General features: G+C 43.3%; 1 protein-coding gene across 11 annotated transcripts in view; it reads right to left on the minus strand.

Annotated features, from left to right (window-relative positions):
• LOC310657667 (perlucin-like protein) overlaps window positions 1-14,683 on the minus strand; it is a 126,245-nt gene that overhangs the window by 13,580 nt on the left and 97,982 nt on the right. Inside the window, exons 8-10 of one of the 11 annotated variants that reach the window (XM_083398714.1) lie at window positions 14,480-14,631; window positions 13,287-13,396; window positions 12,286-12,660 (exon numbers count right to left, since the gene is read on the minus strand). The exons of 8 other annotated variants lie outside the window; for them this stretch is intronic. In XM_083398714.1, coding sequence (XP_083254840.1) covers window positions 12,507-12,660; window positions 13,287-13,396; window positions 14,480-14,631 — 416 coding nt within the window. In that variant the 3' untranslated portion in view covers window positions 12,286-12,506. Of the gene's footprint in view, window positions 1-570; window positions 671-2,973; window positions 3,162-12,285; window positions 12,661-13,286; window positions 13,397-14,479; window positions 14,632-14,683 lie in introns of those variants that run through there. 2 more of the 11 variants (XM_083398711.1, XM_083398712.1) reach the window with 2 other exon arrangements.

Genomic DNA, 14,683 nt, shown 5'->3' on the forward strand with positions numbered 1-14,683 from the left:
CATCAGTTACGGGTTTGATCCATATGTTCACTCTATAGTTATTTTACAGTGTAAATCAAATTTGGGGCAATCTTCTTTGGGGAAGAAATGGGTTGATCAATACATCAGCTGATCAGATGGTGTATCCCCCCCCCCCCCCTGCTATTATTGCAGCTGAAATCTCAGTTACTGGTGTGTGCTAAAAAGAAATATCTTGCTTTGCAACATTTATTGGTGTTTATTTACAGGCTATCTGCTTATGTCAGGATTACTTACTGTGCCAAATTACCATGCCTAAAGGTCCAAATGCCTTTCAATTTTGTGTTTGTCCCTTTTGCAGCACAACCAGAGCTGTTTTCATTAAGATACCAGCCCTCAGGCTGAAAGTGGCTTCCTCACAATACATTATCAGATGTTCACTATTTAATAGGTCATGTGGGATCTATGAGGTCTTCAGATGTTCCTGGGTGCCAACTCCCTCCATCACAGGCATCATTGTCAATGGTTGGGGATGATGAGACCAGTAACATCTGGAGGGCCACATGTTCCTAACCCATGATGGAAGGTATATACATTTAATTATATAACTACCTCCTGGTCATGAGAAAAGATGGAGTCCTAGATCTGGTCTCAGTTGGATGCATGTAAATCCAATTGAGTCTAGCAAGACTTTGGAGACCATGAGTTGGGCCTGGAAAAGAAACAGAGGGAAGCTGTTACACAGGCTCTGCAAATGTGCCACTTCATTTTCTTTTTGCAAAGACCCAGCCTGACATCTAACGCTGCAGCTTAAAGAAAGAAAGAAAGAAGGCTGTTGTCTAATTCTGTTTTGAAGCCATATAAGCTAGCAAATGGGTTTTCCAAAGACTTGTATTTTCTGGATCATGATCTGGATCTGGTTTGATAATGACTGCTCCCCGCATAAAACGGGGGGCGACCTTTACATGGATGCACGCAGCCCCTGGATCTGGAGCAGCTCCATTCAGCATAGGCTTGGCTTTGCCTTCCCTCAGGTGGGATACCTGGAGGTCTCCGCCTACCCCAGTCAGTTGTCCAATCCCACCTGGGGGAAGCGTTGCCAAGGAGATCAGGCCAGGTGGGGGAGGGATTACCTGCCCACACAATAGAGGGAGGATCTTACCTGGCAATCCTCACTTGGCTCCAGCGCTTCTCCCACCCTACCCACCCTCAGTTAATGCCTTATTTTGCAGGCTAACTTTTCTTACAGGTATGCGGGTGCTGCTACGTTAATGTCGCTGTCAAAGGGCCGGAAAGGAATTTCCCTGCATTGGCAGGTTTCGCCTTTCCTGTAGCAAAACGTCACAACTTTGGCAGTATCAGGCCTTGGGCGGAATCCTTTTGTCCATCTTCCTCTTGCAGCGGCGATACCAGGGTTACCACCGTTAAAGGGGTTTCTGAAGGGAGGCTTTGAGCATACGCTGAAAGGTCGTCATTGCTCTCCCCTGCGGCGGCAGAGTAACGGGGGCGGCTATCTCTGCTTGAACATATGTTCTCCAGAGCCGGCCCATCCCCCACACAAACACTGGATAACCCTGATGCCCCCTAGGTCCCCGGCTGTGGACTGGGGAGGGAGAACGCCCAATGCCTGAGCCAAGGTCTACCCACATTTGAAATTTAATAAAGTTGTCGCCAATTTAATCCCATAGCACGTTGTTTTGAGTCGTTATTCCACATGACCGGGGGGGGGGGGTCGCTTGGGACCTGGGAACTCTGCCTGTCCACGCAAACTGGGCCCATGAATCAGAGCAGGGCACCTGTATTGCCAGGGAATAAAACAGAATGTGGTGCTCCTGGCTTGCAACGTAGCTGGAGCTTTAATATATGGAAACTGGCTGTTTGAGAAGAAGTTAAAGCAACTTCATGGCTTGGCCAGCTATCAAACACCTGACTGCATGAGGGCTAGATGGAGGAACCAGTTGTCTGCAAACAAAGAAAGTAACCTTACTTTGCCCTAACTGCGGATATGAAGAAAGAATGCACATTAAGACTCACGCCCACGTGTGTCGACTCCCAGGTCAGATCAAAGGATGGGAGTGGAATTACATCATGAATTACTTCTGTAGCCAGCTTGGCATGAGACCTACTCTATGGTCTATATAAAAACCAGCAGCTGAAGGAGACAGGGAGATCTTGATACATTGTTCTATGCTCCATTTCAGAATGTGAAGAGAATGACCCTCTGCTAGTCTGAAATGTCCCAGATAATCCTTACAGATCTCCATGGGCTTGGGAGACATGAAGAACTGAAGCTATTCTATCTGTATTATGATTATTGTTGCCTAATCTTTTGATTATTGATTATGTTGCTAGCTTTGTAGTTTATTCCAGTTGCTGTTGGCTTTATATTAGACTCTATTCTACGTTCTCTTGAGGGTCTCATGGACTCCAAGAAGATCGAATGCATCCATTCTTAAGGAAATCAGGCCTGAGTGCTCACTGGAAGGACAGATTGTGAAGCTGAGGCTCCAATACTTTGGCCACCTCATGATAAGAGAAGACTCCCTGGAAAGATGGAGGGCACAAGGAGAAGGGGACGACAGAGGACGAGATGGTTGGACAGTATTCTTGAAGCTACAAACATGAGTCTGACCAAACTGCAGGAGACAGTGGAAGACAGAAGTGCCTGGCGTGCTCTGGTCCATGGGGTCACGAAGAGTCAGACACGACTAAACGACTAAACAACTATTCTACGTTGCTGATCAATTTCTTTGCTAATGTTTACCAATTAATAAAAGTTTGTCTCTACCTAAGAGTCTCCATTCAGTGGAATCCAAAGAACCTCTTGCTTGCCTGATGGTTGCTATTGGCCAAACACCCAGTAATACAGTGATACAACTGGTAATACAGCACCTGTACACAGCCCTAGATTGCACCACCACTCAGTTCCATTGGATGACCCTGAGTTCTAGTATTTAAAAGAGAAAGACCACCTGTCGTTTCTAAAAGCTCCTTATCATTTAGCCTCTTGGTGACCTTTTGGCCCTGGAATGAGACCCTGCAAATATCATAGCTTGTAAGGAAAGTGTTCCACCCATCAGACCTCTTTCTGTTTGGATACCTTGGTGTTGTAATGGAACAATCTTTTCCCTAATTTCTTCCTAAGGGTTTTTCATCCTCTCACTGGCTAAGAACCACCTCCCTTGTGATGTCAGGCATTCCAGAACTCCTCCCATTTAGGCTATACCATTTCCTGATTGGCTACTGATCATATCCAATCAGCATTCCACATAAAGCATAAACCCAGGAAAATTTTGGTTTCAGATTTATTATACTACTTATTTTTTTCCAGAGATATTAGTTTTATTTATATTACTTATTTTTTCTAAAGTTATTAGTTTTATTTTTTATTTAGGCCGGGTACATACTTTACCTTCAAAGCCTATCCCCCAGAAGAATCCTTACTCTTCATAAACTCTGCTAGTAGTATTGGAAAGCTTTCTATCTCAACACTTATACCAGGAAATATGGCAAAGTGCATTAGTGTAAATCTTCATTTGCAAAGTTAAAGCACCAAGAAAAGTAACAGAAGCAGTTAAATTTCAACATGTTTGGTCTACATTTATTTTGTCTCGCAGCATCAGCCTCAGGGATTTCATTAATCACCAGTTAAAAGTAATTTCAATATATTTTATTGTTTTCACATTTAACGTCATAAAGTTAAAAAAATCATAAACATGCATAGAGTAGAAATAAAAAGATAAATTTAAGTACGTATTTATTTATTTTTTAAAAATACCCTCTTTTCTACTTGCACTAAAAATTGAGTTACTGCAGCACTGGTGGTGGTGGTCAGTAGGGAAGTTTTACCATCAAGAAAGATGAATGGTAGGTATAAAAAAAGTTGACTACCCATGGGCTAGACAATTCACTGAAAGTTAACATTTTAGGGTCAGGCAACATCTGATTTTGCTGCTGAGCTAAATGCTGTTTAAAAGCGAGGTCCTTGCCTATAAGGCAAGGTGTGTTCTTGTTGTTGTTTAGTCGTTCAGTCATGTTCAACTCTTCATGACCCCCTGGACCAGAGCACACCAGGGACTCCTGTCTTCCACTGCCTCCTGCAGTTTGGTCAAACTCATGCTGGTAGCTTCGAGAACGCTATCCAACCATCTCACCCTCTGTCGTCCCCTTCTCCTTGTGCCCTCCATCTTTCCCAACATCAGGGTCTTTTCCAGGGAGTCTTCTCTTCTCATGAGGTGGCCAAAGTATTGGAGCCTCAGCTTCAGGATCTGTCCTTCCAGTGAGCACTCAGGGCTGATTTCCTTCAGAATGGAGAGGTTTGATCTTCTTGCAGTCCATGGGACTCTCAAGAGTCTCCTCCAGCACCAGAATTCAAAAGCATCAATTCTTCGGCGATCAGCCTTCTTTATGGTCCAGCTCTCACTTCCATACATCACTACTGGGAAAACCATCGCTTTTACTATACGGACCTTTGTTGGCAAAGTGATGTCTCTGCTTTTTAAGATGCTGTCTAGGTTTGTCATTGCTTTTATCCCAAGTAGCAGGCATCTTTTAATTTCGTGGCTGCTGTCACCATCTGCAGTGATCATGGAGCCCAAGAATGTAAAATCTCTCACTGCCTCTATTTCTTCCTCTTCTGTTTGCCAGGAGGTGATGGGACCAGTGGCCATGTTCTTCGTTGTTTTTTTATGTTGAGCTTCAGACCATATTTTGCGCTCCCCTCTTTCACCCTCAATAAAAGGTTCTTTAATTCTTCCTCACTTTCTGCCATCGAGGTTGTGTCATCTGCATATCTGAGGTTGTTGATACCCCTTCATGGATCACTGCCTTGCCGTGGCGAAGGGGCTTGGATAACTCAGAGAAGCTATGAACTATGCCGAGCAGGGCACCCAAGATGAAAAGGTCATAGTGGAGAGTTTTGACCAAACGTGATCCACCTGGAGGAGGAACCGGCAAGCCACTCCAGTATCCCTGCCAAGAAAACTCCATGGACAAAGACAACAAGGCACGGTGTAAAAATATCATTTTCATGTACTATAACTGCTAAGGACCCTTTAAAATCTTTGTATTCACAATTCACCTGGGCTAGACTGGTTTTTACCACTTGGACCCCATAGGGAGTTACAATCAACTCTTTAGTAACCCCTTGAATATTGAGGAAATATCAGCCCCTGTGTCCTGTAACCCAACTACTAATATGTTATTAATTTTAAATTCCTCACTGAATTGCACCAGGGCCCATCTAGATTGACACAGGTCAATTCATGCCATTCTCACAGAAGCCCATTCTGATGAATCATTTTCTGATGAAGCTTGATTCCGGGGAGTGGGAGGTGCCGTTATATATGGTTCACTTGGCCTTTCTCCTTCCTCCCGTGAAGCTTCCTCAGAGTGCACCACACACACTTTTGCTGTTCTTGAGACACGACCTGTCCACCATTTTCTGTCTTGGAGCAAGCTACAGTCTTTCTTAAGATGTCCTGGCTGTTTACCAAAACAAAATAACAAACAAACAAAAAACCAACAGGCCACTCTGAGACAAAACTCTGAAACCTTCCCATTTTAGGGGGGTTTCCTGTTATCACCAAGGTGCTGTTTTCCTACTCCTCCCTTTCATAAGTTGACTTTCCAGAACTTACCATTTTACCAGTGAACAGGGAGCACAGAATTCTCACCCAGTGGTTCATGAGAACAAGAAAGTCCTCACATGTTTCAACTCCCAAAGCTGACTTGGACTCTCAGATCCTCAAGAGGTTTACCCATGTCCAAATAATACAAAGAAATGGTTTTGTCTTCACTCCACTGCAAGAAACTGACCTTATAGTGTTATATTAATATTCCCATGCAAAATAATCCACAGTTGGGATGGGCTTCCTTTTTTGTTGGAATTCATAGTCTACATGCAGTTTGGCAAGTGAGCAATTAGTGTCTCCACAGCAGCCTGGGAAGACAGAGCACAAAAGGAATCTGCCTAGAGATTGTCGGAATTGGGGGATTGAAAAGCCACCTGGCTCGGCCCCAGCTAGAGCATCTCCCCTCTCAGCTTTGCATCCATTGACCTCTGCACCTCCGATGTTCATCAGTGACTCAAGCTTGCAGGCTTGAGCACACATTACTTGCAGGCTTGTAAACTGTGCAACAGAAGAGGCTTGAGGCGTGGACGCATACTAAACTATGCATTTATTATACATAAATAAGGACAAAGAAAACATGGCATCTCTCCTTGCCATATTCGTGGAGAGAAACTGAAAAACAAAAGCAATACACAGAGGAAGTTCCGCTCACGCCAGCAATCTGTGCTGGAATGTAAACAGACATGTGACATGTAACAATCACACATATCTGCAGCAAAAGGTGGAATGGAATTCCCAACAGAGATAAGAGGACGCAGCAACAGCTCAGTGATTGGCTGAGGTCCCTCATATAGGCAGCATGAGCTATGACACTGGTTGTTGAGGAGTAAGTGTTAGTGTGGTGTGGTTAGTGCTGAGGAGTTGCTGAGTGAAGAAGTCGTGTTGTATATAGTAACTTGTATATAGCTTGTATGTTTACTGCTGTATATAATAAACTACAAGAATCAAGTTACTAGTCAGCTTTGTTCCTGATTGTTGTCCTGCCTGGGAAATCTCCAGTGTTGCCTAAGAAACGCTGCAATGCTCTGCTATACTCTGCTAAGCTGTGCAACAGGCTGAAGCACTTCAAAAGTTCACAGGCTTCAAAGTTTTAACATTTTTAACATCCCATCAGATTGCCAGATCAATCCAAATTACTTCAAATAATAATCCAAAGAATTTCTTCAGCTTTGCAGTTTTTGGAGAAGTAACCGCTGTTGGCTGGAGCTTGAGGTTTTTCTTCACTGGGTTGCATTGGAGCATTTACCCGGTGACTTGATCTTGTTACGATTTTTATCCACCCGTCCTGCTCCAGTACGTAGCACTATGTTGTTTATATCATGTGCGTGTCTGAGAGCGTGAGACAGGAAGTCTCAGCACTGTTGGGAGTTTAGTTTTACTTCTGTGTGTGATGCTGTTCTGTACTGCTCCTGAGAGACAACCGACATGCTGGTGGATTCTTTGTAAATAGACTGTAAAATAAAGCAGTTTAGAGCTACTGATTGACTCTTTCTTCTGCAATGAAATGCCAGAAGATGACCGTGCTCCTCTCAGGAGGGAGGGATCCTTTATCACCGGTCTCTCTGGACTGAGGGAGATTTACAGCCAGAGAGTGACCATCGGAGAGACACCTTCCCAGGTGTTTTTCCAACAGATCTCACCCCCCCCCTGCTCCTTTCAAAGCAGCTGAGGAGCGAGAGAAACCTCGCATTTCAGGTTGCAGGACCCTGGGAAGCTCAAATAAATTCCTTTAGAGTTTTTTTAGGGGTGCACGTCACCTTAGTGCTTCTCCTAACCCTCTTGCGAAGATTGGGCCTGTCAGAATGATCAGGTTTATACTCCCTCCACCATTCACACAGCACCCAGAAGTCCAAATCCATGGCTTCAAGTTACAAGAAAGGAGATTCCAACTAAACATACTACCAATATTATATCATTTTCTCAATAAATAAAATATCAGTTCTTTATTCTCCTTGGCTGGGTATGCAGGACAGATTGAAGCAACCACAAACACTTCCAGCCATCAGTCATGCAAGATGTAGCAGGAGAGGTCCCCAACTTGGCTCCTAGGGTGCTAGTCCTCAGCATAGACCAACCTATTCACACCTTGTAAAGCTGTGATTCAGAACAGCAGAATCTAATAGGTTACGTAACTCAGTTGACAGCCACTGTGCATAGGAGACATCTCAGAGGTCCCTTGGCCCCCACCCAATAAAATATTTGATGGGGGCTGCCAAATATTTGATGGGCATTGCCATTAAAATGATGTGTGTGCACTGTCTTGTGATCATTTATTTAGGGTGGAGCTTACCTGCTCCACCCCCAATATTTTATTCAAGTTGGCACCCCTGCCACCATGAATGCCATGAAAGCACTTCCGGTTTCCTGCCAATGGAACAGGGAACATGAGTCTGATCTCCAGACAGACTCGAGCCTCACACATATTAGAGGGGAGCATGCTAAGACAACTTGCGCCCCCCTAAAAAGCACCACAAGGGTGTGTGGTGTGTTGAGCACTCTGGCGGAGTGCCAATCTACCGCCACCCCCAGAAAAACCACTGCCAAAGGGCAAGTGGGGAGGGGAGAGCAGTTGAGAGCACTTTCAGCTGCACCACAACTCTGTGGGACGAAGGCCCAAGCTGCCTACTATCAGCAGGCTATTCTCAACTAAAAATATTCAAGCTGAAATAAAAGGGTAAGTAGAATTCTGCATCTTCTACAATTTTGTTTGAAGAAAGAAATATAATTAAATTGAAGTTAATTAGACTGGATTCGGCGATACACGAAGGATTCAAACAGGAGGTCCACTCTTCGCTTTCTGGGATAACTATGTTACATGGGGGAAAGTTGCAAGTTGGAAAAATTATTTTACTAAAACTCACAGACAAATGCCTGCTGATGAGCCACCAAAACCTATTCTTCACTGATTGTAAATATCAGGGGATTTTAAAAGTGGCTATGATGCTGTGTTGACAGACCTAAATGGGAAGGTGGTGCTAGACTTGTGGGAGCATCAGGGAGCCCTAACATCATTATTTCAAAGGTAAAGGTAAAGGTACCCCTGACCATTAGGTCCAGTCGTGACCGACTCTGGGGTTGCAGCGCTCATCTTGCTCTATGGGTCCAGGGAGCCGGCGTTTGTCTGTAGACAGCTTCCGGGTCATGTGGCCAGCATGACTAAGCCGCTTCTGGCGAACCAGAGCAGCGCACAGAAACGCCGTTTACCTTCCCGCCGGAGCGGTTCCTATTTATCTACTTGCACTTTGACGTGCTTTCAAACTGCTAGGTTGGCAGGAGCAGGGACCGAACAATGGGAGCTCACCCCAGTGCAGGGATTCGAACCGCCGACCTTCCAGTTTCCAGTTCTTCAATTATTCAATTATTTCAAACCTTACGCTTAATATTGTGGAAAGGAAAGTTTTTAGCAACTGAAATCTACTCAATAGCATATTATCACTATTGGATTATAAATTGGAATATAATTTGGTACTTCTCTTGAGGAACTAAGCAGAAGACACTTGAATTAAGATATATGAAGAGCTCTGCTGAGGATCATAAGTGTCAGGGAACTGCCATCAGTGCTGGAGGAAGAGAGCAAAAGCCAGAGGGATTCCAAAGAGTGTCCAGGGATTGGGAGAAGCAGCCCATCTTCTGGGGAAGAGAATCAGCGTAGCACCAGTGGAGAAGGGGGGCAGATGGGGGGAACGGCGAGGCGGTCCCATGACTCCTTGCCTGGGACCAGCGGGGAGAGTAGGGGTCCTCCGCTGCCCACGTCCTCCTTGTGCAGAAGGCTTTCACGCAGAGAGAATAGGAAGAGACTAGGCGTCAAAGAGCTTCTTTGCTGGAAGAAGTTTAAGAAATGCCCACTGACGGATTCTGCCAGCGATTGAGTCAGCCACGGGTGAGTTGCTGTCCGGACAGAAAAGGTTCACTTAGGCAACCCAGCCAGGTGTTTGCACCCAGCCGGGGAGATAAGCACTGGCTTATGCACGAGCAACCCCTAGAACCATTACAATGAGACTTTCTGCTGGAGGGAATAAAAGAACAAAGAAGCTTGAAGTTGGCTCAACAAACATAACTGAGACTTTAAGGAACAAGTATTGCAAGTATCCTGACTTTGTTATGAATAAAACCCGAAAGGAAAGAGTAGGGGGATTTGCGACAGGGTGAGTTCTCGTTGGTCGGTCCCTGCTCCTGCCAACCTAGCAGTTTGAAAGTACGTCAAAGTGCAAGTAGATAAATAGGTACCACTCTGGCGTGAAGGTAAACGGCATTTCCGTCCGCTGCTCTGATTCGCCAGAAGCAGCTTAGTCATGCTGGCCACATGACCTGGAAGCTGTGCTGGGATCACTAAGCATGCACTGTTTTGGCTTCTTGAATAAAGAGTTAACTTGAATGAATGCCCACATTGGTGTGGACCCCAGTTTTGCCTCCTGCCAAGTTCTGAAGAAATCGAGAGCAGTTCAATGTGTTTGTTGCCCAATGTTAGCTCTACATGAGAGTAAGGGTGCTGGAATTTCCCAGTGATAAAACCAAAGTTGTATTTGTGATTAGTCTGCTAGAAAGGGACACCAAACACTGGGTGGCCCCCATTCTCATTGCCTGGCATGCAGGGTTGTCCTTAGGTGCCTTGTAAGGTAGCAACCATGGAGATCAGAAGGGGCAATGGGGCATCAAACACACAGAATAAGGAAACAAATATTGCAACAACTGGAAGAATTTGGGAAGATCTCTGGGTTCAAACTGAATAAAGGAAAATCCAAATTATTAACGAAAAATTTGCGTAAGTTGGAACAAGAGGAACTGGAAAATACAACAGGTCTAAAGGTAGCCAATAAGGTAAATTATTTGGGGGTTTGGATCACCAATAAGAATATAAACTTATTTAAGGTCAATTATGAGAATAAGTGGAAGGAAATAAAAAATAGAATTAGAGACTTGGGGGAAATTGAATTTGTCCCTGTGGGGGAGAATATCCACAGTTAAAATGATGGTATTGCCAAAGATGATTTTTATGTTCCAAACAATACCTATAATTAGAGGCGTAAAGTGTTTTAAGGATTGGCAGAAAGACCTTGCCAAGTTTATATGGCAAGGGAAAAAACCACACATAAAATTTAAGCTACTAACAGAGTTGAAGGGAAAAGGCGGCTTTGTGGTCCCTGACCTTAAACTGTACATTGAGGCAGCGTGCTGGACATGGATTAAGGACTGGATATTAATTAAAAACACGGAAGTCCTAGATCTGGAGGGATGGGATATTGTGTATGGGTGGCATGGCTACATAGGCTATGACAAGGTTAAATCCCACAAAGGATTTTTGAATCATATTGTGAGAAGGGCATTATATGAAGTATGGGAGAGGAGTAAAAAATCAGTAGTAACCAAAACACCATGGTGGCTGTCACCAATGGAATCTATGTCGCTTCGCAGGATAACTATGAACAGCGATTGGCTAACATATAAGGATTTAGTAGAGGAAACAAGTAGTTATCCGAAATTAAAGGGCCTAAGCGAATTGAAGCAGAAGGGAATAACCTGGCTGCAGTACTATCAACTAAAAGCCGCCCTTGAAAAGGATAAAAGAACCAAAGGATTTGACAAAAAAAATCCTATCTGGAGAAGGATATTTTATATAATAATCAAAAGATACTTTCTGAAATGTACAAACTACTTTTGAATTGGCAAAGAAAGGAGGAAGATATCAAATAAATTACAGTAAAATGGGAGAGGGACCTGGGACATACGATCAAACCCAATATTTGGAATGAATTATGGACTAAAAATATAAAATGCACGGCTTGTTTCCTTATAAGGGAAAATCTTATGAAAATGTACTATAGGTGGTACCTGACCCCTGTAAAACTTGCAAAAATAAATAAATCAAACAATAACAAGTGCTGGCGATGTAAGGAACAGATAGGAACATACTACCATATGTGGTGGTCCTGTCTAGAGATACAAAGATTTTGAAACATGATTTATGAAGAGATAAAGAGATTGATAAAAACTACATTTAGCAAGAAACCGGAAGAATTTTTACTAGGAATGGTTTCAGATAATATTCCCAAAAACAAAACTAGGCTATTTATGTATGCAATGTCAGCAGCAAGGGTTATAGTGGCAAAACATTGGAAAGATAAAAATACACCCACTAAAGAGGAATGGGTAGTCAAATTGTGCAAATACTTGGAGCTCGCAAAGCTGACAGATGCAATAAGAGATAAACCTTAAAAATTGGTGAAAGAAGAATGGGAATGTTTAAATAATTATTTAGGGGACAAGGGCTCAGCAAGAAAGATCTGGCTATGTTTAGAATGATGCCGCATAGAGAAATGTTCCCTGATACCAAGATGAGGGATTCCTTTGGAATGCAGATAGAGATAATTGATAAGAATAATGATCTGTTGTGATCATACAATAGATGAGCCTTCCTGCTTTGGCTCATCTTCCTTTTTCTTTTTTTCTTTTTTCTTTTTTCTTTTCTTTTATCTTTTCCATAGTTACTTATGTTCTGTGTCATGTACTTTGATTTTTTTGTAGTTTTTAAAGTTTTTTTTCATTACTATTAAGGAATTTTCCTTTGTAATTTTGGTTGTCTATATTTATATGTACCTGTTTAAAGCAAAATAAAAGTTTAGAAAAAAGAAAGAAAGAAAAAAGGAAACAAATATTGCTATGCATTGCAAATAAATACATTAAACAGAAAACAGGATACGATTGGACCCTTCCATTCTCTATTTTTGTAGCCATCTACGTCTGAGCTTGCAGAATAAGTTCTATTCAAGGTGATCATGAGGGGTGATGCCAGAGAGTCCCATAACCTAGATGGCAGATTGTGGATTGTGCATTAAAACTGTGGGATGTGGTGATCTCTTGGTTTTGCTTTTCTGTAGAAATCATGGGATACAGCTTCATTCATCTTAAAATGTCTTCTTAGAGCCAAGTATCATCAGGCACCTTCTTACAAATATACTGTATGCGTCGCTCACATTGTAATGCCATCCAGCATCTGTCATAGTAGCAATCAAAGGACATAGCAGCACAGTCATGGCCTGGTTGTCTATTTGGCTCATAGTAATTCCAGTACCTGAAAAGAAAAGAAAGACCAGCACTGATCAATCAAGATTGGATGTCTACTTCCTCACGAACTCCCTGTGCAGATTTGTGCAGATAACTGTACAGTCATATCTTGGGTTGAAGCAGCTTCGGGTTAAGCATTTCCGGGTTGCGGTGTGTTACTTCCAGGTTTCACCGCTCGCGCATGTGCAGACGCTCAAAATGACATCACGCGCATTCGCGGAAGTGGCAAATCGTGACCCACACGCACAGATGTGGGTTGAGTTCACTTCAGGATGCGAATGGGGATCCGGAACAGATCCCATTCGCATCCAGAGGTACCACTGTATAAATATTTTCCTAAAGACAGTGTTGCTCAGCTTTAGGTTCCTGCAAATCCTTTTGAAGCTGAGCTAATCAGAACAAACCATTCACTAGGTTGGAGAAGCACGAAGAATAGCCTTCCTGCCTCTCCAACCTAATGAGAAGCAGCAGCCGCTCATCTGGGCAATGATGTGGAGTACATATGTAGATCTTTGGTAGTAGAGAAAATTGCATGGCAAAATATATTTGGAGAGGGAAATAATTAATTATATAAACATAATCTGCAACTTTTTGGAGCACATGCCATTAAGAAATCTTGCTGCAAAAACTTACGGGGGTGTAGGCTTTGAACCTGACAGCCATGTCCATGTCCTGTCTGTCTTTTGAAATAATCCAATCCAAAAAACCATTTTACGGAGTTTTACTTCCTTGTTTATAAAATACTAGGGTGGGGGTGGGGAAAAAGAAAAACAGAAAATCATCAGTAGGAATGAGGAGAAAAACACTTCTCACAAAGTCTTTCTAGACAATGTCCCTTTCTCTGGGAGACTGCCTTTACTGACATTCAACAGGCATAAAGGAGCAGGTGCCACCATTGAAGGTCCAATAAACATTTTTTCTGGGAAGCAGTGATCAAAACTATACAGTGGTACTTTCATTCTCAAACGCCTTGGTACTCAAACACCTTGGATCCCATACGCCGAATACTGAGGATGTGTTACTGTGCCCCTGATCCAAATTATGATGATGCTGATGGTGGATGATACTGATGATGGAATCAAGGAAGCATCCCAATTAGGAAATATTGTAGTGAAGGGTAACTTCACCTACCCTCACCGAGACTGGCTACATATGAGTCCCAGTTCTGACACAAAGTTAAAATTTCCAGATACTGTAAATGACTGTGCCACAGAACAGTTCATCTTGGAACTACCTAGCAGGACAGTGACCTGTGTGTCAAATACTTCAATTTCTGCATCCATGCTTGATGGTTGGTTCCAGAGCTACTGGAATCAGTCTGGTTGTGGTATGCTTGATGGCATGTTGATGGGATCTCACACATGTCTGTGCCCTGCAGCACCCCAGTAACCCCTCTGCTAGGGCTAAGGGGCTGGGAGAGGGATATACCTTGCAAGCTCCTCTAGAGTCATCTCCATGATACTCTCCTGCCAGAGGGTTAGGGTGGTGAGGGAAACCTTTTTTCTAAGCACTCAGTACAGAGTAGAGGAAGAATCTACAGGAAATTCAAGGGATAGATTCCCCTCGAGTATCTCCTCCTCTTCCTTCAAGACCTCCTTCCTGACTGCCAGCTTCAGGCTATTAGAGTTCAGCAGCTCTAAGAAACCTCATTGAGTCCTAGATGGTAGCAGCTGTTCCCAGCCCCACCCACTACTTGGCTTGACTGATGGAGTTGCTGTCTTGGCTGCATACAGGTAGATATGACCTTCTTAAATGGATAGTGATGATAAGAACCCTTTGACTCTAGGAGATCCCCTGTCTTTTCTATACTCGGCTTTGATGCTCACCTGTTCTTCCTTTGTTTGCATAGAAAGGAGCTTGGCGCCTTCCCTCTCACACTTTCTTTGGGAATCCACCCATGTGCGTAGCTCAAGAGAAAAGAAATAGAAGGCGTTTGAATATAAAACCCAACCATCATTCAAGTTTCTAGTAAGGATGTCTTTGAGTCAAGCAGATATGGAGGAAGAAGAGAAAAAGAAAACAAGACAGGG

The sequence above is a fragment of the Podarcis tiliguerta genome, assembly GCF_965153285.1.
Source record: "Podarcis tiliguerta genome assembly, chromosome: 9".
Lineage (NCBI taxonomy): Eukaryota > Metazoa > Chordata > Lepidosauria > Squamata > Lacertidae > Podarcis > Podarcis tiliguerta.